This window comes from Phodopus roborovskii, unplaced genomic scaffold (assembly GCF_943737965.1).
Source record: "Phodopus roborovskii unplaced genomic scaffold, PHOROB, whole genome shotgun sequence".
Classification (NCBI taxonomy): Eukaryota; Metazoa; Chordata; class Mammalia; order Rodentia; family Cricetidae; genus Phodopus; species Phodopus roborovskii.
The window spans coordinates 25322446-25347936 of NW_026126433.1; the positions used below are offsets into that span (position 1 = coordinate 25322446).

At 43.1% G+C, this 25491-nt stretch overlaps 1 protein-coding gene across 1 annotated transcript in view; it reads right to left on the reverse strand.

The window, feature by feature from the left end:
• The window catches only part of Lamc1 (laminin subunit gamma 1), a 114753-nt gene extending 92731 nt beyond the window's left edge, over positions 1-22022 (reverse strand). Inside the window, exon 1 of the mRNA XM_051185969.1 lies at positions 21216-22022. Within this exon, the coding sequence (XP_051041926.1) occupies positions 21216-21627 (412 nt within the window). The 5' untranslated portion in view covers positions 21628-22022. The remainder of the gene's footprint in view (positions 1-21215) is intronic.
• Positions 22023-25491: the final 3469 nt, after the last annotated feature.

Consider the following 25491-nt stretch of genomic DNA (forward strand, 5'->3'; position numbering starts at 1 on the left):
CTGAGGAACCTCATTCTAGAATTTACAGGGAAGAGGCCCAAATATAGCTAAGATCTTTCTAAAATAGAATACATCTGAAAAGGACTTGCCCTAGCCAATAAAGATACTGTACATAATGAAAACCCAAACCTTAGATCTTAAAAAGAAACAAAGATTTCTTACATAAGACCCAAAAGGACTTACTACCAGAGAATTAATAAATATGGTCATACTGAAATTAAGAAACTGTGTCCAGGGGATGGAAGAGATGGCTGAGTGGTTGAGAGCCCTGGCTGCTCTTGTAGAGGACCTGGGTTCAATCCCCAGCACCACATGGTGATTCTTACCCATCTTTAACTCAGATTCCAAGGAGTCTGCTGTCCAAACAGGACCTCCAGGAGCACTAGGCACACACGTGGTGCACAGACATGAACACAGCAAACACTCATGCAGACAGGAAAAACAGATGCTTAAAAAAGAACATGTCCAAAAAACAGAGAAAGTAAAAAGAAAAGCACGGTCTCCAAGAAGATAGACACAACCAGAACTGATGACGGATGATAAGTAGCCAGCACATCTGAAGAATTCTGCAAGTCAGTAAGGGGAAAAACCCATGAAGCAACAGTCTACAGGAGAAACAGGAAAGATCAAGAAATGCATGGACTATGACACAATTTATGGTACAAATTAAGAATTTTCAGTGTCAGGAGTGGACCAACAAGCTTTCCAGCACTGCTGCAGGGCATGCAAACTGCTATCACCCCAAGGAAAAAAAGTAGTATTATCTCAAGAAATTGAAGAGACCCATTACTGTGACTCACCAAAGTTGCACAGAATCTCGTATGTGAGTTCCAGGAGGCATGCAGGAGGATATCCACAACAGCATTACTCATACAAGGCCAGTCGGCAAGATGACAGCCAGCGACAGTATAATCGTCACTGCACAGTGGGGAGAAACAATGGGCTGCTTTTCAAAAGCTGTAGGAAGTGAAAACTAAAGGCGTAAATTTACCCTTGACTACATTTTTATAAAGCAGCCAAGCAGTATTTGCTGTTTAAGAAGAGATGACAAAACTGGCTCCTTTCAAAAGTAAAAAGGAAACAAAACCCCAGTGGAAGTTGGGGGTGTTCTGGAAGTTGCACCATCTTTGTAAGGGAGTTTTGTTTTGTTTGTTTGCTTTTGCAAGACAGGGTTTCTCTGTGTAACAGCCCTGGCTGTCCTGGAACTCACCCCATAGACCAGGCTGGCCTCAAACTCACAGAGATCCTCCTGCCTCTGCCTCCTAAATACTGGGATTAAAGGCACAATCCCCGAGGTCACTAGTGACCAGGATTAAGGATGAACAAGAAAATTACTACATTGGTCTAACCTTGAAGTAACATGAAAAAGCTTTAGTGATTCTTAACTTCAGAAATATATATATATATTGGTGGCTGGGCATAGTGGGCATGCCATTAATCCCAGAGGCAGAGGCCAACTTGATCTATATAGCAAATTCCAAGCTAGCCAGAGCTTTATAGTAAGACTGTATCTCATCATACATATGCATGCATCACACACATGAATGCATGCACACACACATTTAGGCACCAATTTAGAATTTATAGGTGTATGTCCATGTTTGTGACTATGTGTGTGCTCATGGAGGATGGAGGCAGTGCTGGGGGATTGATCCAGGGCCTGATGATAAGCTAAACACGAACTTACCAACGAGTTACACTTCCCAGTGCCTTGGACTTACAGTCAATAAAACAGAAACAGAAAGCCTTTGCCTGAGAAATTTTGCTATCCTAAAAAAAGAAACTCAGCTTTATGGGTCCTGGAAAAAAAAAGGCTTTTTAAAGGAAACAAGTTTTCAGTTAGTGTCAGCGCTTGCCTTGTTCTTAGAGCAAAGTGCTGCAGAACAAACAGGCAGGTCTCCTGTCCTCCACAAGAGGAGATGTCTTAAACTTTGAGAAAACAGTTCTGAGGCCTGCATCCAAAGCTTAATGAATGCAGCGCTTTCGCTCTTCCAAAGCCAGGCTTTGGAAGGATTTAACCCTGTGCTACACTGTCAGGGTTAGAATGAAGACTTCTGATTTACCAAGACAACCCAAGAACGCCAGATGCCTCCTGTTTCACAAGTCAAGGGCCAGAGCTCTAAACCACTGACAGTTCAAACGCAGCTCCTGTCCCCTGCGCAGTCACAGGAAAAATCAAGATCACTAATATATTCAAGGCTCATTGCAGAGGCTCCCAGTGAAGATGACATGCCCACAGAACGGATGAGTGATGCAACTGGCACTGCCTTATCATGCCTGCAGGATGTGGATGAGGGTTTATGGAGAAGGGGAACTCCTCCCAAAAGAAGCTGGGGTGATAAAGCCCAGAAGACCACACAGTATGTTCTGAGCAAAAGGTGCCAGTAAAAGTTTCTTAGCAAATAGAAAAGTCAGACCAAGAAACACAATTCAAAGACGTCATAATCTTTGAGAAAGCAACCTACTCACAGCCATTTGTGAGAATGGTGACTTAAGGATTCCAAGAAACACTGATTTACTAAAACAATTAAAAAAAATAGTTTTAACAGAGAGAAAGAAAACAAGAAGCTGTGATGGGGAGAATGGGGAACAGAGAGCACAGTCATCACAAAATCAGCTTCTGAGAATAAGACCAGAACTATTTCCAGCTCAAAAAGTATCTCAAACCAATAAGGCCAGGCTCCTAGCAAAACTACCCAGGGCTTTAGAGATGAAACTCCCTCTTCATTTAAATAATAATAATACAGATGTGGGTACAGGTGGCTGAGTGCTTACCTGCCATGCATAAAGCCTAGAGTTCAATCCCCAGCAACACATAAAACCTATAATCCCACACCTGGGCAGGAGGATCAGGAGTTCAAGGTCATCCTCAGATACACAGCGAGTTCCAGTTTGAAGCCTGACTGGGTTACTTGAAATTCTAGCTCAAAAAATAAAAACAGCTGGGCAGTAGTGGCACATGCCTTTAATCCCAGCACTGGAGAGGCAGAGGCAGGTGGATCTCTGTGAGTTCAAGACCAGCCTGGTCTACAAGAGCTAGTTCCAGGACAGCCTCCAAAGCCACAGAGAAATCCTGTCTCGAAAAAAAACAAAAAAGAAAAAAAATAAAATAAAATAAAATAAAAATACACTATTAATAACAATCAATACAATAAAAATGAACAGATAGAAATAAAAATGTTTCTCCTTAAATATATAATTTTTATATTTAGTAAGCCATCTGCCCAAATGACTAATAAATCTGTTAACATTCATCCCTCCAGCTGGGCACAGTGGCACACATCATTAATCCCAGTCCTTGGAGGCAGAGGTCAGCCATCCTGGTCTACATTACCTAGCCAGTTCTAGGCTAGCCAGGGGTGCATACTTATATTTTGTCTGGAAGGAAGAAAGGGAGGGAGAGAGGGGAGAGGGAGAAGAAAGGGAGGGGGAGAGAGAGGGGGAGGGAGGAAGGAATTCATTCTTTTGAAGTAACAGTTTGGCTTCTATTTCCTTTACATGTATAGCAAACATTTTGCCTCCCTGTATGTATGTGTACTTGTGTGTGTGCATGGTGCCTTAGAGATCAGAAAAGGGCATTGGATGGTTCCTAGTCTATATATTATGAGTGGTGAGAATTGAGGGCCTCTATAAGAGCAACATATGCTCTTAACTGCTGAGTCATCTCTCCAACCCTGCAGAAGCATGTATTAAAGAACTTTATCCATTTGCTTGGATAACAACCAATTTATCAAATGCTGGTTTTGTGTGAAACTTTTATACACCACTAACTGTAAAAGTGGTACAACTTACAACTTACATTGTGTAATCAAATGTGGAATGAAGCCAAGATCTTTTAGCTATGACTTTAAATTTTAAAAAGTTTTAAAACATAGATGTTTTGTTTAATGGCAAAATACATCCTTGTGTGAGGTTAACCCAATCTTTAATCACCCTATTGCATGTGAAGATACTTCTCAACCAAAACATTAGTTATTGTGATGTTGGATGTCCTTCCATACACTGCAAATATGTGTTGCTTTTATTAGTTGATGAAAGCTGCTTTGGCCTATGGCAGGGAAGAATATAGCTAGGGTGGGAAAGCCAAACTGAATACAGGGAGAAAAAAGATGGGATCAAGGGAGACCTCATCCAGCAGCCCAAGGAACAGCATGCCCATGGGCCAGTATCACCACAGCCACATGGCAATACTTACATTACATTAAACATTCGTTTAAATGTAAGAGCTAGCTAGTAATATGCCTAGGCTATCGGCCAAACAATTATAATTAATACTAACTGACGAGCACAAGAGAAACATCCAGTTAAAATACACACAATATATACAATTTTGCTGAATTTACTATGATTTCATGTGTTCCTAAGTCTAAGATTCCAGAAATAAGAACTGTGTGGTCTTGTGACTAACAGATGATAATAATGGGAAGTGTTTTGTCACTTTAGGAATCATGTTTCTAAAACATATCTGGATTTTAAAACAGCTGTGATTCATATATCATTGCTGAAGGTAAACAGGATCAGAACTGTTGGCTAAATGAAGACTTGTCTATCCCGATGTATCCTACCAAGATGTGGACAGATGTGCTCCCCCAGGATGGTTCTCCCGTAGACAGTCCGATAACTTAGGTGCACACCCACCCAATAAGAGCTCAGCATCAAGCAGGAGCTAAGATGATGAAAAGTGGTAACATACATAAAAAGGTGAATTATGAAGCAGAAACACTGTAAGAAACAGAGAGCCTCCTGTGAGGTGTGTCTTCTGTCTGTAAGAGGAAAGCTGCAACAACAAAATCTCAACAACAGGGTAGCCTAAAGATATCTTGGAAAAAAGTGATACCAGCTAATATGTTAACATGGATGGGGGAAAGCTCACAAGGCTCCACACTTAGAGGAAGAGCTACACGCAATTAATGGCTGCAGAGAGAGGGAGAATCAGTCTTCTGCAGGGATAAGCCCTCTAACGGGTTATTCAATTCCAAGTAGTCAGCCCTAAACATACACATAGGATAACACTAAAGGGATTCAGCAGGTTGTACTTATAAAATGTGCGTGTGTATAAAATAAAAATAAGAAACCATGAGTTTGAGATGGGGTGGAAGGAAGAGTTGAAGAGAAGAGAACTCATATGGGAAATTCTCACAAATAAATAAACAAACAAACAAATAAGAACAAGTTTTACATTTAAAAAAAGAAAGTGAATTCTGTAAAGGCATGGAGTGGTGTTCACTTTCTTAAGAGGCTCTCTAAAGATCTAGGATTGCTCGGGCAGGCTGAGAACGTGCTGGCTGCTGTCCTCTAAGGGATGCCATCTCTGAAGAAGACTCAAGACTACCACATGGGGGAGGGTGCTACAGCAAGCAGGGCTCTAGGGAAACACTGGCATGCAGAGCTGTCTGCCAAGCTCTGCTCTCATTCTCCTTGTCATAACAGTGCAAATGACGTGCACCACATTCAAGTCTTAGTCTTAACATTTAGACACACATTTCTCAACAGTGTGGACCTATTAGGAAGAGAGAAGTGCCTAGCCCTCAGAATCAGTCAAACAGAAGATAGCACCCTAAGGAATGGCAAATTACTACCATAAAAAGCTCCCACATCCCAGATCCTCTGTGCAGACCAGAGCTACCCTGAGGCCCTGAACCACTTACCACAGTTCTACCACATGAAAGAAAAACAAACATCAATGTTTTGCAAATGACTTCATTGTTGGGGATCTTTGGGATGGGACAGAGGCTTAGTGTCTACCAACACTGCTATGCTAATGAAGAAACTACACCACTTACTCCATCCATTCCAGACATCAGTGTCAACCCTATCTAAAGGCAAACTCCACCTGGGGAAAACTGCTGCTTCCTACACACATCTGCATTCTGTGGTCGCAGTTCTACAGAAGAATCCATACAATCCATTCATTCAACAAGCTTATTCCAAGTGCAGTGCTGACTACCAGATAAAGGATATCACACTATATATATCCACCATAGACACAAAGTCAATGGAGAAAACATCTACATTGCATCTTGTCATCCAGAATTTAAGGCTTAGATCTTCTAAGCCTTGTCCCCAGTCTTTTCCAGTATCTTTTGCATAGTAAGCATTCTAAATAAGAAATCACTGATTATGAAGTTAGCTTTGGTGAGTTCACTAATGGGGTGCATACAGGCAACCATACAGCACCTCTCACCTCACCCAACTGAAACACTTCCACTGAACCTGAATCAGATGAACTGTAGACATGGCACAACATCATGACAAATACAAACACCACCCAGGAGAGGTAGAAACCAACAGTCTTCCTAGAGGGGCTGAAAGTTCCCTGGAACATGTAGGAAGCAGCCAAACCAACTGAAAAGGAGTCAGGAGAGAGGGAGAACCTCTACAGTGTGCACATGCTCACTGTGACTGAAAGGCAGAGCAGAGCCAGGCCCACAACCAGTGCATCTCTGCCTCCAACCAATGAGGCCTAGCGCTGCTCTCCTCACATTCGCAATACCCACACACTTAATGCGAACAGTTATGAGCACAGATTCTCCTGTCTGTAGCTCCCCCATTTAATTTCACTGTGAAACAGAAAGCTAGCATTTACATGGCTAGTCCTGACAGCTCTTCTACCACAGGCTTAAAAATCTCAACACTGGTAGGAATCATAAGGGTCCCAGATAGCTGTTCTGGGAAGTCACTGATCTGAACTGCTGACATCTTTGTAGGTAACGGGTTAATATAGGTCTGGTGGCATTTTCTGTTTTCGTCACCGAGTGTCCCAGGATTAGGGTTAGGGCTCACGATCTGTTGATATGTATGTTCTCCCACTAGACCACATTTTTTCTCTCTTCATCTCTTTGGTTCTTTGAGATACAGTCTAGCTATGCAGCTCAGGCTGCCCTGGAACTCTCAATCCTCCTGCTAGAATTACAGCTATGCACACCACGACATTCTTCTCAGTTTCCACATATATATATATATATATTTTTTTTTTTACTGTTTTTAACCTCCTATTCCTGCAGTACTCAATAGTCAAGGTACTGCTTCAAGCCATCTCTCAGCCCATCCATCACCTCCAGCCAACTTGTAGAGTTCCAGCCACTCATTCATCCTGCGTGAACCCTTGCTATTGGTTTAGTCAGGACAAATCACAGCCTCTTAGATCTACAGTCATCTCACGGCCACAACTGCCTTCCTGTTTGAAAGTCAACAATGCCACATTCTTTTTTTTTCCCCCTTCACCTTCATTTCTATCTTGATGTCCCCAATGCATAAGAAAAATGGAGCGAGTCCCACATAAGACATTCTACTTGTTAAGTTTCAGAGTGCCCATGTCCAAAGCTGTCAGCTGTTTCCCTGCAGATGTCTTAAGCATAGAATCATGAATGGCCTTTCCTGTCCCATCTTTTGTTTGTCTGACAATGTTACTGAGCTTCCTTGAGATTTCCTGTTTGATTAACCACACACTTGGGTGTTCAAGCTCCATGTGGCCATTATTCACCATAAAAAGGACTGAGAAAGGAACCAGCCAGTTAAACCCAAAACGATGTACGAACAAAAACAGCTGTGTATGAGCAGAAGGCCAAAAGACAGTGGGGATCCAGGCAATCTGTGAATTTCAAAAAAACAAGGTCTATTTAGTCAGGCATGGTTAACAGGCTGCTGACTGGAGCACTGGAGGCCCGTTTCATAGCTGAAGATCACTAGAGCCATGAATGAATCTGCCTCTAGTTACTTCCAGCCAAGTCCTCAACACCGCCCCCCACCCACAGTCAGCCTCGAGGGACCAAATCTGCTTCTCTGGCTCCTTTCTCCCACAGAAAAGTCAGTACCAACTAAAAGGATTCCAAAAACTTTAACATCTATTTTATTTCCCAATCTAAAAAGCAGGCCCTCAAGCCCTTCCCTAAGGCAGCTATGATGAGAGTAAAACCAGGATACAGATACAAGCAGATACAAGGACAAAAGCACAGACAAGTCCACTCCCCAGACATCTGGAAGGTCTGTCATCTAGTCACGGTCTGTACCCACCATTGCCGTCTAGGCCAGGACATCCCAGCTTTACAATGGATGCGATCTGAAACTGGTCCTCTCGGAATGATTCCCAAGTCCACTGAAGTTCAATGCTAACTTATTTCTTGGCATGTGGTAAAAACACTGACAACAGCAATAAACAGGCTTGAGTTCTAAAGCAATCCTGGTAAAGTAAACAAATTTTATCACAGCTGCATTACAGATGTTTGCACAAACTTTCATAATCTGTAAAATTCTAAGAATTTGTAATCTCTAGTGAATTTTCTATCACATGCATTTATCTAAAATACTCACTATAAATTCAAACTCTACATAGAACTGCTCTACAAAGTCAGCCTGGGATACACAATCTCCTGAATACATTTTTCCCACGAGGAGGACCTAAAGCATCTAACGTACATGATCACTCTCCATCGCATAATCTTCATCCTTGGACCCCAGCTTCTTCCCACATCCTAAAAGAACCCTGCAAGGAAAATTCCAGGACTCTTACTTGTATGAGATTATGATCTGACATTAAAAAAAAAATAAACCATCTGGGCATGATGGTGCACAACTTTAATCCCAGCCCTTAGGAGACAGAGGCAGGCAGATCTCTGTGAGTTCAAGGCCAGCCTGGTCTGCAGAGTGAGTTCCAGGACAGCCAGGACGACATAGTAAGACCCTGTCTCAAAAACAAACAAAAAACCTGAGGGGCTGATGAGATGGCTAGGCAACTAAGAACAGTTGCTGTTCTTTCAGGGGACCCAGGTTCAGTTCCTTGCACCTACATCGGGCATCTTCCTGTCTATGACTCCAGTTCCAGGGGATTCATTACTCTCTTCTACCTCAACCCAAGTGACAAGTGAAGTCATCAGTCCTATGAGACTATCTGATGTGATGAGTAGGAATGACTGAGGGACACAGCTATGCAGATTAAGTATGAGGCCAAGGCAACTACACTAACATTAACTTTTTAAATTTTCATTTAATATTGTGTATGCTGACATGATGAATGTGGTGGGTGCACATGTCATGATGTGTATGTGTACTCTGCATGTCTGGAGGTCAGAGATCAACTTTGTGAAGTCAGTTCTCTCCTCCCATTCTTACACAAGTTCCAGGGATCAGACTCGGCCACTGAGCCATTTTACCAGCCCTATTTTCTTTGGGAAGAGATTAAAATAACATAAACTAGAATCCTTTGCCTAATTTTTTTTTTTTTTTTTTTTTTTTTTTTTTGGTTTTTCAAGACAGGGTTTCTCTGTACACTCTTTTCTAACCTGTAACTTATGCTGTAGACCATGCTAGACTCAAACTCAGAGAGATCTGCCTGCCCTTGACTCCCAAGGGCTGGGATTAAAGGTGTGTGTCATCATCACCAGCCTGCCTAAGCATTTTTCTAAGAGCTTAAACTTCCCTGAGGAGTTCTTACAGTTGTTTAAGTTTGTGTTCCCAATGTTGCCAAAGATGACTCTGAGCATCCTCCTGCCTCCACCTTCCAGGTGACAGGTTTACAGGCATGGGTTATCACACCTATATTTAGAATTTACATATATTCTTCATGAACCCCATAATTTCATTATTGATATTCTAGTTAGCCATTGTCTTGATCTACTTTCTGCTGCTATAAGAATATCTCAAACTGAACAATTCATTTGGCTCATGATTTTGGAGGCTAAGATGTCCCAACGCCCGCTGGCACTTACCTGGTAAGGGGCTTCTCTGTGGATTTTAATACACAGGGAAAGCATCAAACAGCAAGAGCATAAATAAGGCAAGAAGAGCCAAACTTAATTTCACAATAAACCTACTACATGCCAAAGACAGGAGGCCATGTATGGCAGGTCTTCGTAAATTAGCCACCCCCCTTTCAACACTAGTACTAGGTTGGTTTCCAACACATGAACTTGGTAAACATATATAAAACCACAACAGCCACATAGTGTAAATGTGCTCACATTCCAGAAACCAAGGTTCTAAATGTTGTAGGGTACGGCCACAAAACTTAAATTATCTATTAATCAAAAATTTTTACATTGCCAAGGTGCTATTACTTATTCCTAAAATGGTCACAGATTTTTTGGAAACATGCAGATGAGATGAAGGCAGGGAAATTATTACTTCCTAGCCCCTGGCAACTCATTTGATGATGTCCCTACACCCTTTCTAAGCTTTTCTCTTGGGAAAGGTAGGACATTTTCATTCTCTTTGAAAGAAATTGATGGCCTACCCCAGACAACATGCTTATGCTTCTATATTTTACCAACTGGGTAAAAAAAGATGAGCCAGGGGCGGGGGCTTTTAAATCCACCACTCACCCCCTCCCATGCAGCGAGGAGTACTACCCTACCCACCAAGAATGGAAACTCATCAAAGTAGTTAAAGTTATCGATGCTTCTCATGTGGTGGCACAGCCACATTCACCATGCAAGAACAAAAGGCAAGGACTAAGTAGGTCTGTAAGGAGAGCAGAAAGGGAAGGGCAGAGACAGAAACACGGGAATTCATCAGCCAGCTCATGGAAAGTCCTAGTTAAGTGTTTGGGACTGACTTGGGTTTGCTTGCTTGTTTGTTTGTTTGTTTGTTTGTTTGTTTGTTTTAATCTTAAATTCTAGAAGTAGAAGTAAAATATGACAGGGAGCAGCACAAAAAAAAAAAAAAAAATCCATTGCAAACAACAGTCCCAAGGGAATTATAACCACATCTCAGAAATAAAAGCCGAAACAGAACAGTAACCTTTACATGAACCTTAGTGTTGTGATGCTCTGGAAAGATTAGAAAGAGGGAGGTTAATTGCTTGGCAAATTTGCATATACAGAAATCAAGGTGACTGGCATGCTTGGGAGCCTGAAAGATAGAAATGGTGACAAAGGAAAGCTCCTGGGGTACAGCAGCTATCTCTCTATCAGTCAATAAAAAGGTGCATTAGACCTGCCAGGCAAAGTTGACTAACACACACACACACACACACACACACACACACACACACACACACACACACACAAAGCCACCACAGAAGGGTCAGAATTTACTGGGAGCAGGGGAGAAACAGAATAGAACTGGAGATCAACCAGGCCGCCTGCTGGCCTTATCTTTAGTGATGTCAGATAAAGGGAAAAGTTGAAGCAAATCAGTAGTTCAGCAACCAGAAAGGAGTTGCGGCCAAGCAAGGTAGGAAGTAGATAAGGTGGCATTCCCCTGCATAATGAGAGTTTACTGACCACCCTTCAGAACAGCACAGGGTATACTTTCCCCTTCCTATCAGTAGACATTGACAAAACCCAGGACCTCATTCTGAAATTCAATAAATTCCTTCAACATTCCAAGCACCATAAGACTAAATATTACACAACTAGTTAAAGTACTCCGAAGCTAAGAGCCCCTTTAAGAGTCCCCCTTACAAATAGGTAGAAAGCCCTCTTTTTTTTTTTTAACAGAAAATCCAAATTCAGAGTTTTTCAAGCAAATTCAGAAATACCAGGTTTAGCTCTCTGATGTGAGTTACTTAGTCCTCCCAATCTAAGGTCTCTACAGTCCACTACCTCTCATGTGTCAAGTCTGCTCTCAAGTGGCAAAGTGGCAAGGGATAAAATAGAGCAGGTCAGCTCAGGATTCCACCAACACCCACCTGTGCGACCACAGAAAAGGCATGAGTCATCTCTCCTGGTTCTTCACAGACATTAGCTCTTGAGAGGAAGAACTCAGGCACCCAACACAGGGCTCACTAGCTACTCTCTGCACTTGCTCTTAGCCAGAATGACCTGTTTCTACACTGAGACCATGCACGGAAAGGCGAGCAGTGCCTTCACAGTTCCCTGGTTATTTTTAGAACTTGTTCAAATAATTCAGCCTTCCTGGAAAGTCCTTCATTCATGTCCACTAGTTTTCTTCAAGACCCAGGAAGCTTCCTTCCCCTGGCTGATTTCTCTCTCGCCTCCCGAGCACTTTCAAAATACATCCAACTGGATCACTTCTCCTGTTGGTGAATGTTTTTGTCTTAACCCCTCAAATACATTACAAATTCCCTCAGGGTAGAGCAAGTGTCTTCAGTATCCATTACATATTACAATACCCCTAAATGAAAACTTTTCTCCCTGGCTGCCATTTAAATAATGCCTTTGTCCAACAAACAGAAACCCAACGCAACAAGTTCAGTCATTTTGAGTAGGAGAAACTCTTCATATAAATAGGAATATGTCACAAAGCTTCACATGCTTTCCCAAGAAAGCTACACAATTCAAGCTTGGATTTATTATATCTAATAGACTCCACAACAAGTCACTCCCTGGTAAAGATTAAAGGAATAGATGAAGACTTCATAACAGTGAACATGTGCATAACATTCAGTTTTCGCTCTGGGATTCAGAAAGCACATTATTAAAAATAAATAAGTAAGTAAATCCTTGACGGTATAGCCAATGCAGAAGACATCACACAGATATCCTTGAAGTCTCTAAACTTGGGTCAACAACCACAAACTTACACTTTTACATCAACCTGGAGCATCAACCCAAATCACAGCCTACTTTAAAGGAGGGGAAATCAAGAGGACCCCTCACCCTGCACACCCCCTGTGCTCTGCCCCCAAGCCTTGCCTTCAGAACAGCTCCCTGGGAACTTGAACTGACTGGCTGGTTGGTAGTCAGCTTGAATTGGCTGGTTCATCTGTTCCCTCAACAGATATATTTGTTAGTAACTACTGATGCCAGCAACTGCCAGATGAAGAAAAAGAAAGTAAGAGAAATACCTCCTAGCTCTCCCAAATCCTATGCTGGCTTATTTTAAGCCAGACTAATTCCAAACAAATGGTCTATATATTATTGTGTTAAAAGCACATCTGTAATCTCAAGCAGTTGGAAACTTGAGGCAGGAAGACTGCTTCAAAGTAGCTACACAGTGAGTTTGAGCTAGCCTGGGCTACATAGCAACATCCTGTCTCAAGAAGGAAGGAAAAGAGGAAGGGAGCGAGGGGAGAAACATACAGAAGACCTATTTTGAAAATCAAGTTTTTCACCAGTTTTTCCAAACAAAAAGATGAGATAAAAATCCAAGAAATAAAGCAGTCATTCAGTGATGTACTTAGTACAACAAGAAGGCAGGAAGGCACTTCACAGCTGGAAACCAAAAAATAAAAGGAGGGAGCCTAGGGACTATAAGCCCTGAAGTTTTAGAAGAAAACAAAGCACATCCCTAGTTCACCTCCCAGCTTTGCCAGAGGTGCTCCTCCCACAAGAGATCTGAGTGTGCATTGTCCAAGGAAGAGATAGTGGCTTTATTTTATTTCATGAATATGTAGCTGCAGAGGGCACCAGACTGACTGGGCCCAGTTATTTTCAGCTGGCCCCTGGAAGGCTACACAGGAAGAAATGCAGATGGACTCCAGTGAGCCTTCTGGGGGCCTCTATTAGGCAAGCTGTCGATTTTAAGCCCAAATGAACAAGCATCTAACTTTATCATCTTACAAGGAGCTTGCAAATCCCAGAAGGGCTTGCTTACACATCTCAGAGCGAGCAACCAAGACAGGGCAACAGAACACTGATGCACAGCCATCTTGAAACCCGACACTGAAATTGACCATTTCAGATAAGACAGGCGAATCCCTTATTTTTAAGTCTCAGGAATTCTGAGCAGTAAAAACAAACAAACAGCCCTGCTCTAAACTTTGACACTTCTCCCTAAAACCCAGAGAACAGCAGTCGGCCATCAGTTAAGTCCAGCTGGAGACTGGATGCAAGCAAAGCCAGGTTTTGTTCTACTTCCTGTTAGCTCTAAGCAGATGACTGTCTACCTGCCTGGCCACTTCAACACAGGACTACACTCAGTTGTTGACTATCACACCAACAGTCCAGACTGTGAACATCATCAACTACATAATTTCAAACCGATGCCATACACGTTAAACAAGTGAATACCCTTTCCCCTAGATGATCTGAGAACCCACTACAGCGAACTTTTTCAACAATAGAAAGATGCACATGTATTTTTGGCTAAAACTTGGTTATGATCATTTCTTTAAAAAGAAAGTTAACAATACAATTTCAAAAATGTACATTTAAGTGTAAAAATTTTTGAATAGTTTTCTCATGAAAATTTGCATAGACTAGGGCCTGGGGAGATGACTAGGCAGTTAGGAGCACTTGCTGCTCTTCCAGGAGCAAGGTGTTCCCAGCACTCATGTGACAGCCCTTAACTGTCTGTAACTCCCAGTCCAGGGCATCCAACTCCATCTTCTGACCTTCAGAGATTCTGACATACATATTATGAGATACTTATGTGCAAGCAAACTCTTACACATAAAATAAAAATCTTACTGATTTCAAGTCACATTATAGTCTTAATTTCTTAATTTTTACGTAAAAAAAAAAAAAAAGCAGACACAGAAGTAGGTATGGTAGTTCACACCTGTAGTTCCAGAAGTAGAGAGGCAGAGGCAGGACTACTGCTTAGTGAGTTCAGGCCAGCGTGGGCTAGTGAGATCCTGCCTCAAAAAACAAGATAAAATAAAATGACATCGCTTTTTCAATTCCCTAATACTTTTAAAGTTATAGAAACAAAATTCCTACATGCTGCATCTCAGATTGGTCACTACACTGACACATGCCTTGGGAAGTGATGGCATTGATAAAAACACACGAGAGCTCAATGAGAGGTCAATGTGCCACTCGGAAGAATGGGAATTAATGTACAATTCTCTAGGGCATGCATAATTTAGCCCATCATTTATTCACTCCACCCACACCTACTCAACACTCTACCAGACACACTGCTAATCACCAATGACACAAAAGCTCCAGTCTCCATCTAAATGGTTAAGTGGACCCTCTCTGTACTTGCATTTCTCAGTTGAGACTTATTGTAACATAAACAGAGGTCGCCAAAACTGTTCCGTGAGGGCCAGACAGTAAATATGTCAGCTTCTATAAGCAGGAACATATAGTCTGTCACAGTTACTCAGCTCTGCCTCTGTAGCAATAAAAACTGCCATAAACAATGTAATTAAATGAATTTAACTTTGTTCTAGTAAAACTTGGTGTATACTATGATTTGAATTTCATGTAATTTTCAAGTTACAAAATATTATTATCCCTTCAATATTTTTGTAACTAATTTAAAAAGTATAGGTTACTCACAGCTCACTGTTTACACACAACTAGATGGCAAGCCTGAGATAGACTTGGGTCAGAGGGCTATGGTTTTCTTAGCCCCAAATCTAGGGACACAGATTCCTTCATCTGGACTTCAGGTAGGCAGGAGGCCAGAGCTAGGTCCTAAGAAGCCCCATTCATCAGAAGTTTTCACAGTGCTCAGGCACAGCAAGCAATTAACAAGGGTTAATTGTACTACTAAATGATGACTAAGAACTAGACCTCCTTCAGAGACTTTACCATTATCTGGGAGAATTGGCAAACACTTGTGATCTCAAGTACTTCTGAAGCTGAGGCAGGAAGACAGCTTAAGGCCAGGCATTTCAGGACAGCCTAAGCAACATCGTTCTCAAACTAAAACAAAACAAAGTCACAAAAACTTCCAATATGGTCTAGAGGCAGAAATAGGCAAGTAAGGAAAGACAGTAGTATACGATGACAGATACTGACAGGACAGTTTAGGAAAAGGCATAACTCAGGCCAGGAAATGGGGACAGAAAGAAACCTATGACTTCCGCCTGCCTCAGTGGCTGGCTTCTGGGAGAAGTGTTCAAACCATGGGACAGCCCTTTGTGCACAGAAGTGATAAAAAGATAAACCTAGTTGTTGAAAACATTCAGAGCCTATAGCACCTGGCCCAATAGGACAAAGGCTTTGGCCATCTTACCAGAAAACCTGAGAAGTCACTGTAGAACTTTTCACTATGGCGACTCCAATACTGACAGTTCCCAATTACTGATGGGGGTGACTTAAGATTGAGTTTACAATGAGGAATAACTGATAAACATTTAGTAGACAGCAGTCTTTGGATTTTGACTAATTCAGTACTCTCAGTCAATTCTGGGGTGGAACAAAGAATCACAACACTACTCAATCACAATCATTAACAGCTACTCTCAGGGTACAATGCTAATACAATGCCCAGAAAGCTAGGTGTACCACATGCACTTTCAAGTTATAATACGTTCAGGTTGCAAAGGCTTTATTAAGGACATAACCCCACTGTAAATGGAAAGACATCTATATAAGGAGCAAAATGGAAGGCTGAAACAAATTTGTCAAGATGTGACAATCAGGTGAAATTCAATGAGGGTCAACATGGGTTTTCTTAGATCTTGGCAAAATGGTAAGAAGTAAATTTAAACATGGCTCCATCCAGTCGTCCCCCATTAATCTTATCCAGGTCACTGAGTCAGAAGAAAGAACTAGCACAACTTTAAATTTGCAAACAACAAATGAAGGCTTGGAACTAAGAGATATTCCTTCAGGGGCCGTAGGTGGTGTGAGATGATAAGAATTTGGGAATGTTAAGTTAAAAAGGAACAACAGCCTAAGGAAAATCAAGGGAGAAAAGCAAAGGAGTCACAGTCAGTCTGCATGTGAGCTTTTGTTTTAAAGGAATAAACCAGACACTCTTTTAGGAGATTTGCTAGAGAAACTATTACCTGAAGAAACCAATCCACTCATTAAGGAGTCCAAGACTTACCTGCATCAGGACTTGTAAGATCATACCTACGGGAGCCTCGTAGTTGCCTTCATGGAGCTACAAAACAACTAACCAATGACAAGCTAGAGGCTTTATAAACTGTAAAATATTATAAAGACCCTCTTGCTATAATATGGGAAAAGTACTACAACTTTAAATTCCCACTTATTAAGCTCTTACGACAGGGCCTTCAATCTTCCACACCTTTCTATCAGGCACTGTGGTATGCATTTTAGGTATTTTAAAAATGTTTGCAGGATATCTGGCAGAAATATGAGAATGTATGCACAAAGAGAGGGGCTACATGATAAAAAGCATACCCGACTTCCTAAAAGGATTTAGAAATGAAATAACCCAATGTTACTCCTCCCACACCAACGAGACCAAGAATAAACTGATGGAAAAAGGTGCCTCAGAGCAGAGCTCTGACTTTTCCTCTGATGTGTATGTTTTCTTCTGGGTGCCCTCGAAAAATGGGAGAAGGAATTTGCAGAGAAAGCAATGAACTGTAGAACAGGGAAATAGCCAACAGCAACTTTTATAAAACTGTTCAACTACTGGCCATTAAAGAACAGCTCCTTAACTTCTCAAGTTGGAACCTGCAAAATGTAAATCAGGCCTTTGTGAGACAAACTAAAATAGTGTCCCCTCAGGGCGCACGAATACCACAGTGAAGTCACCAGCTTGAGCTACTCCCTGACATAGTCAGAGCCCATATTACAAAGTTTTTTTCCCAGGAGAAAAGGAAACTTTGCTGTTTGTTTCATGTTAAACATTAATACATACTCATCGGAGGGCCAAGTCACCTTATGTGTTGATTCTGATTTATACACACAAGACACTGCATACAGACTGAAGCTTGTCCTAAAAAAGCTTATGAAGTGCTTGGGAACTGGGTTGCAATGCTAACTTTGGAAGTTCCATAAACTTTGACTGGCTTGCTTATATAAACAGTTTCTTAACCTAATTGTTTTAAGAATGAGAAAAGGCTACCTTTTTTGCAAGATCAAAATCCCGTCTGCCAAGTTTCCATTCACAATAATTAGCGCATTAACTAAAGGGGCTACTTAAGAAAAATCAATCCTCAGCTACAGTACTACTCTCAGTAAGTCCCTAGACATTGCTAAAACTCACTTTTAACATAATCATCAGATGTAAATGCTACACTTTTAAGCAGCAACTAAATAATCTATATACATTATTTAAAAAGATATGAAAGCTGAACGCAAAATAGAACTTTTGGGAACGGGTGCCTGAGACGTCTCTTCACAATGGGCAAAAAATACAGTTAGAGTTCCCAAAGCAACTTTAACTCTTCATGTCCAAAGATGCGCTGTGCCGTGAACCCTACTATGATACAGTATATGGAAGTTAAGTAATGGCCACTGTCTGAATCCACGCTGGTTTTCCTCCATTTTTTACATCAAGTGATGGTACTGGCCATAAGGATCTAATTTATACCTGTCGAATGTTAAAAATACGATTTGGCCTCCCAAAAAAGGTACCAGTGAAAATAATCATTCAATCTAGTATATGAACATTTCTGAAGGGTACATAAACACCTGTCATTGGTGGTCTCCCAGCTGTGCACCTTAGCAACTAAAGACAAACTGACCTGTTGCTATATGCATTATTTGAATATCTCTTCTTGTCTCATTGTCATAATAAAAAGGTGACTCATGACCATCACCAAAACATGTACATTGCCTGTAACTACTTGCATGTGCTCTGACTTCACAATTTTTTTTCTCTAAATTTTGAGATGGGGGTCTCATTATGTAGCTCTGGCTGGTTTGGAACTTGCTATGTATACAAGATGGCCTTGACCTCACAAAAATCTGCCTATGTTCAGCCTCCCAGAGTGTTCCAAAATACCTAACCCTAGACTTGATTCATTTTTAAGTCTTGCAGTGAGTAAAGTTGAACATGAAATTGAAGGCTAGCGAAGTAGTGGCTGGCCTATTCTTTCATACTGCTCACTGGAGTTTCACATGCTCTGGAGGGGCAAGGCACAGTATGCACCACTTGTTTAAGGGTATGTGAAATTTGAACTGGATGGGAGATTTAATGGATGCACAAAACAGTCATGGTACTTGACTCCATGGGAAATAATTAGTTAGCTACAGCCCACAGAGTAACTGGAGTCAAGGAGTGAATCAAAACACTCTGATAGGTCAGTCCTTGCCTACTTGCCCTAAATTATTGAGCACAGCATTCATGCATGCATACATACCCAGTCATTAAAAAAAAAAAAAAAAGAGGGGCGAAGGGACAGAAGCCAGAAACATCAACGCATGACAAAAGCTCTTCCCTCCCCATCTACTCCATCGCACACATTTCCTGCAAGACATCATGCCCAACCAAAGAACAAGTACTGTAAGTCCACTGGAGATTTCATAAACTAGCCAACTAAAAGCACATGTGTTCACAATAATTATACTGCAATGAGAATACTGCAAATCTTTTTCTTAAGAGTAACCTGCTGGATGAGGCTGCACTCAGGAGGCAAGCAAGTCTCTGAGAGTTCAAGGTCAGCCTGATCTACAGAGTGAGTTCCAGGACAGCCAGAATGAGACCCTGTCTTATGTCAATCACCAACCAAGAGAAGACTTTTTCAGTAAAATCAAGTCCAAGCATATAGAAAATGTCATGCTGCAATCCTAATGAGGTGAAAACACCCTTTGACCTTGTTACTAACATGGCCCAAAGTAAACATATCTGGCTCCCAACAGCAGCAGCCTAACCAGATTGCTACCTCTCCTACCTTAGCACACTGTCTCTGCATCAGAGAACCCTCTACAATCACCTGAAACCAACCTCTGCTCCTTTTGTCTAGAAGAGGAGGAAAGCCAAGATTGACAGCCTATTGTTCAGAACTTTTCAACTGCATCTCAGGCACTCAGGAGCTGTCAAGGCCTTTTTTTTTTGTTGTTGTTGTTGTTTTGTTTTGTTTTGTTTTAATCTGAAAATGAATTAAGCAAGGCTTCAAGGGGATTCAGAATTGAACAGGAAAAAAAAATGAGTAAAAGGTTAAAATAACTGGGCATAAATTGCAAAACTCATTTTGGACAACTTAAAAATTTTCAAGACCCTTAAAAATTTCCAGGAGACCTTGGGAAGCCCTGAGTGTCTCCCTCCCACTGTCTTCAGAAAGGCACCTGTCCCAAGACATGACTTCTACACTTCTATAGAGTGCCCATGCCTTTTGAAAATCAAACTCATCCATTTCTTTAGTTACTGAAGAGCAGAGGCCTCACAGTTTCATTTTATGGACTTGTTTTCAAAATGTTCCATCTGCCTGGTGACTCACCCACAAATAAAAAGGTGTTTACTACAAAGACACTGAATAGTGCTTTTCTAAAACTTATTACACATGGGATAATTTACACTTTTCAGGGCACTTTCTCTAAGTCATATTCCTGCTTTGAAATCCTGATGTTTGCATGCTAGAAAGCAATGGAAAGAAAACTTCGAAACCATGACCTAAGAATCACTTGCCTATATAAAGTCCCTTGCAAATATCCCAGACGTTATTAGCTCTATAGAACTGCCATGCTTTGGGCAGGTTTGGGGCAACCTGTACTCTTTGGAAGTTCGTTAGTACCAGCTACTGGTAAAATCAGGTGCTACAATGCAATGGGGATGGGAGCTCTACACATCCAGTCAGATTCTCACACTTACATTGCACTCTTGAACACAGCAAACTTTTCTGTTTGCTTGTATGTCTCAAAAACGAAGAAAAACTTTCCTAGATCAACCAGGAATTTTGATCCATTCAGAGAATCACAGCCTTTCCCACCCATGGTTCTGCCATGAAGTCTCCTACTATAAACCCCCTTCCTGAATTCTGAAATGATGCACGTTTCCACACTTGCTTGGATCAAAGCAAAAGGGAAGAAAGCTAGGAGAGCCTTTGAGTCTTTTACACCGGAACAAAACTGCCCGGCAATTACAGTGAGTGTCTTCATTACCTTTTTGTTTTCTCTCTACCAGGATTAGCAGTGAAATAGCTCTTAATTAAGTCTGAACAGCTCTAAAGAACAGTAACTTTAAAAGTGAACTTCTACTTTAATTACACATAGGCGATACCAGCAGTAAAGGCGTTTGCTCCCCTCAAATTCCCTTATCAGAGCTAAGAGCAATCATTCTCAACCCCGGAGAGAGACAACTAAACATTTTAAAGACAAGTGTTTAAAGTAGACCTTCAAGGCTAAAGCAAGCATGCGATGTGATAGTCCTGCCAGCATGGGTGTTTCATTAGCGCTTCAGGGGGAAAAGGCGAGTGGGGGTGTTGGTCCAAAACCCTGACTGCTGAAATAGAAAATGATCAACAGAGTAAGAATCCGGTTGGGTTAGAAAGTGTGAGAGATGCTAGCGTGGGACATGGTGGCCCTCACCGGATGTTCAAAGCGAGATGAATTTTAGAAGTTGGAGAAAGGAATTTCTGTGTGTGGCCCACGCTGGAGAGCAGACCGTCCGCACGCGGCTGGACTGGCCCCTCCGGCCGGACCAGCGGCTCCATGGAGGCAGCCCCGGAGCTGGGCCCTGAGCGAGAAGTAGTGGGGAACAGGGCTGTCACCGCTTACCCAGGTGCAGCGTGAGGTTGATGGAGTTGGGGTACTGCACCCCGGCCAGCATGGTCTGGCTTTGCCACCAGGTGGTGTCGGCCTGGTTGTTGTAGTCGGTCAGGAAGGCTGCCCCGTGCTGCAGGTGGAGCTGGCCGGCGTCGCACAGGTGACAGGACTTGGTGACTCCGGTCACCCCAGTCTGCACGCAGTACTCCTCGGGCGGAGTCCCACACGTGTTGGTAGCCACCACGGTCACATTGAAGGCGGCATTAACAAACTCCGGCATGCAGCGCTGCGGGCGGCCGCTCTCATCCGCGCACTCGTCCATGGCCGCCCGGACACAGCCCGCCGCAGCCGCCAGCACGGCCAGCAGCGGCCACAGCCGCCCCCGGGGCCGCAGGGCCAGCTCGGCCCGCCCGCCGCCCGTCATCCCACCACGCTCCGGCCCTCGGCGAAGGCTGGGGTGCCGCGCTGCTCTCGCCTAGCGGCGTGCCCCGAGGCTGCTCCTCCGCTGCGGGTCGAGGCCGGGCTGTGGATCGGGCTGGTGGCCGAGAACCGGGTGCGGAGCCGATGGGTGGGCGTCCTAGGCGAAGACCGCGCCGCCTCCGCTGCCTCTCGGTGTGAAGCTCGCACTGTGCGCCGACCCCCGACTTCCGAGCGCGCACCCGAGAGCGCGCCCCAGGAGGAAGGAGCAGGGGGTGGGGTCTGCCGGGCGGGGTGGGATCTGGCGGAGGAGAAAACCCAAGACCGGCCTCCTCAGCAGCTCATGAAGGCGGGGAGCGGCTCCCCGCCCTACGCGTCCTCCCCAGCGACTCCCGGCGGCGGCAGGGGCAACCACTGGCGCTCTGGCCTGGAGGGCGGTGGGCCCGAGAAGGGAGGTGGGCGGGGCCGAGATGGGCGGGGCGAGGGAGTAAGAGGGAAGGGCGTGAGGTGGGCGGGACCAGGAGCAAAAGGGAGGGGGCGCGAGATGGAAGAGAAGCCGGTCGGGGGAGGGCAAGAAGGAGGGCTCCTGGATAGGCGTGACTAGAGGTGGGCTGGGCGAGGGTATAAGAGGGAGAGGCCCAAGGTGGGCGGGGAGGGAGCGTGAGTGAAGGGAGGAGGGCGGGGCGCGGGGGTGGAGGGCGCGGGGCGTTGCATGCTGGGAGGGCAGGGGCCTCAGTGGAGATCCCGCACCTTTCGGGAATCCTAGCCCTGATTCTTGGTCCTAAGCGGATCTTGTCTTGGAGGGTATCCGGGACTAGGAGGAGATTCTTAAAGAGCGACGCGGGCTCGGGAGGTGGCTCGGAATGTGTCTTTTGACTCACGATGACTTGGACCGTGGCCCAACTAGGTGTCAGTCCTTACTGTATAGTTCAGCCACTACTGGGCGCTGGGACCCAAACGACCTCGCCATGGTACCGAGGCCTGCGTGACCTCGGCCTCCGCAGACGTTCCGGAGATGCCTCTTGTTAGCGCAGGACAAGCGCCTAACCCGGCTGAGGAGATCCCGCGGTGTACAAGGGGCTGAATCCAATCTCAGCTTCGTTGTCAGCTTTGTGATTTCCTGGTTCTAAATTAAAGTGTAACTGTCATTTACCAGGGCAAGGAAGGAAGTGAGAAGGCTGGGAATGGAATGACATTTTCCCTCTGGATATGCAGACTCGCTTTGAAATTCTTCCACTGTGTTGTTTGTGTTTCCCAGCTTGCCTTTAAAAGACTTGAAGTTATCTGGATCCTGGCATCTTCCTTTGCGGACCTGCTGAGTCACGGAATATTGTCAGTGCCAGAGTGACTCAGTTCGCAGAGCACGAGCCAAAAGATCAAGAGTTTTAGTCCCAGATCAGAACTACCTACAGTGCTGATAGAACAAGCAGACAGAGGGAGGGAGGTTGCTGTACAAACCATCCAGTTGAGAGCCGGGCGTGGCAGTACACCGCTGTAATCCCAACCCAAGATGCAAAGCAGACCCACGAAGTGACTGCTCCAGACGCATTTTTAAAAACTTTCAGACTTAATAATAGAGTGATAACAATAAATATGATTTTGGCTTCAGTAGTCTTTTTAAGATTAGGGATATTAGAGCCAGGTGTTGTTAGCACATGCCTTTAATCCCAGCACTCGGGAGACAGAGGCAGGCAGATCTCTGTGAGTTCGAGGCCAGCCTGGTGTACAGAGAGTATTCCAGGACAGGCTCCAAAGCAATACAGAGAAACCGTGTCTTGAAAAACCACAAAAAAGAAAAATGAAAAAAAAAAAAGATTAGGGATAATGATATCTACAAAATAGCTCAGCGGGTAAGGCACCTGTTCCTAAGCTTGATGACCTGAGTTCAGTCCCCAGGGACCACATACATACTTCCATAACCACACCATGGCACTTGTGTGCCCACTTATATAGACACACACACACAAAAAAAAAAAACCTAAATAAATAAATGTAATTTTTTTAAAAAGTAGGGGTAGTAGACATATGAAACAATGAAGTTAAGTAAATGATAGGTAATGGTTAGGGTCAGTGTTAGGGGCCATCAGTCCTAATTAAGGATAGTCCTTAAGAATAATGGTCTACCGTGTAGGGCAGGGGTTACTGTCCAGGGAACCTGTAATACTGAACCAACCTGGGAATGCACCCACCTTCTTTATTTGATGAGATAGTGGAGATTATGTGTGCTGACGGTCTCTGACACTTTACCCCCATAACTCTTTGTGGAAAGAAAACTGGGAGCTACTATAACATTTTAGATGGCTGTAGCAAAATCAGTCCATCCCTGGAGGAGATAATGTCTCAGTTCATTAAACATGCCAAGTAAATTGGTGTGTGTCCTTTTCATTGCTCTCAAGCTGTTACTTGTGATAATTTACTCTGTAATTTCGTCACAAGAACCTTATCTCTTATTTGTACAGTATATGAAGAAACCTTGAGTTAATCTCTTTATTGCTCACTGGAATATGTTAAAGTAACAAAGTATGGGTTTTTTTTTTTTTTTTGCTTTGTTTGTTTTTTTTTTTAAGAAATAAATTGTATACAACCAATGTGCTTGATGATGCAACTTGTTTCATTGTTTGGATTTGGGGAGTGTGGTGGGGGTATGGAGAGGGGATGAGACAGGGTCCCACTAGATAGTCCAGGCAGGCCTGGCTCCCACATCCATTTTCCTGCCTCAGCCTCCCCAGTGCTGAGATTGCAGGCATAAGCCACCATGCCAGTAATCATTTTGTGAGTATTGATTCAAATAAACCAAAGACTTTGTAATACAATTCTGAAGAGAAATCTGGACACTGGATGATAATGTATTTGAAGTACCTGGAGGCACCACAGTTATCAATAGACTTGCTATTTAACAAGAAAATAAAGTTGATGACACCTCACTGGAGTGATTTCCTAACATCCACTATAGGCTAAGACAAGAGGATCTCTGGTCCAGGCTAGTGGAAACCTATCTCTCTCACCTGATCCAACTCAAAAAAGCATATAATATTTACTGGAAATTACACCGTTTTGTTATTTCTTTCCCCCTCCTCCTCCTCTTCTTCCTTTTCCTCCTCCTTCTTCTGTTTGTTTTGGATTTTGCTTTAAAAAAAATCCAGAGCCTTAACCTTTTAAACACACATTCTTAACTATTTTGAAACTTTATTATAAACTAAACAAACATGGTATTTATGAGGAAAAATATGAAGGAAAATTGAGTTCAGGTTTGTGAAATTCAGATTCTCTTAATGCCTGGTCAGCAGTAATTCCATGCAACAAGGCAGATGAAATCAGAGCTCATGGCTATACAAGCTAGATACCGTCCAAAGAGCCTCTATCTCCCAGTTAAACCTCTGAAGCACAGGAGACTTGTCCTTTCAGTATATATCTGAATAGCCGCATGGGAGGATGCTCAATGGCTAGGCCACCTGCGAATCTGTAGGCATGCCCACCCCTACCAAACTGAACAACAGTAAGCCCACTGGGACAAAGCCACTTGGGAAAGGTTTTTTTTTGCCAGTAGTGAGTAGGTTAAAAGACAGGGGGGAAATCAACAGATGTCCACTACCTAAGGGTCTAGTGTGCATGTTATATAATTAGAAACTTAAAGTGTGTGTTGCCTTTCAAGATTTTATCTTTGTTAGGTTTTTAACCCTTTATAATTACCAATGAGTTTACTTTTTCATTTTTTAGTCTTTCTGACCTCATCACCAAGTCTATTGTCTCCACATGTGAGGACATTGTACTGTCTGCCTTGTCCTTTATGTTTAGAAATGTTACCATCAGCAAAACTAGTATTAATAATATGATGGTGTTAGCCTGTATTTGCATATTATTTTCATTTTTC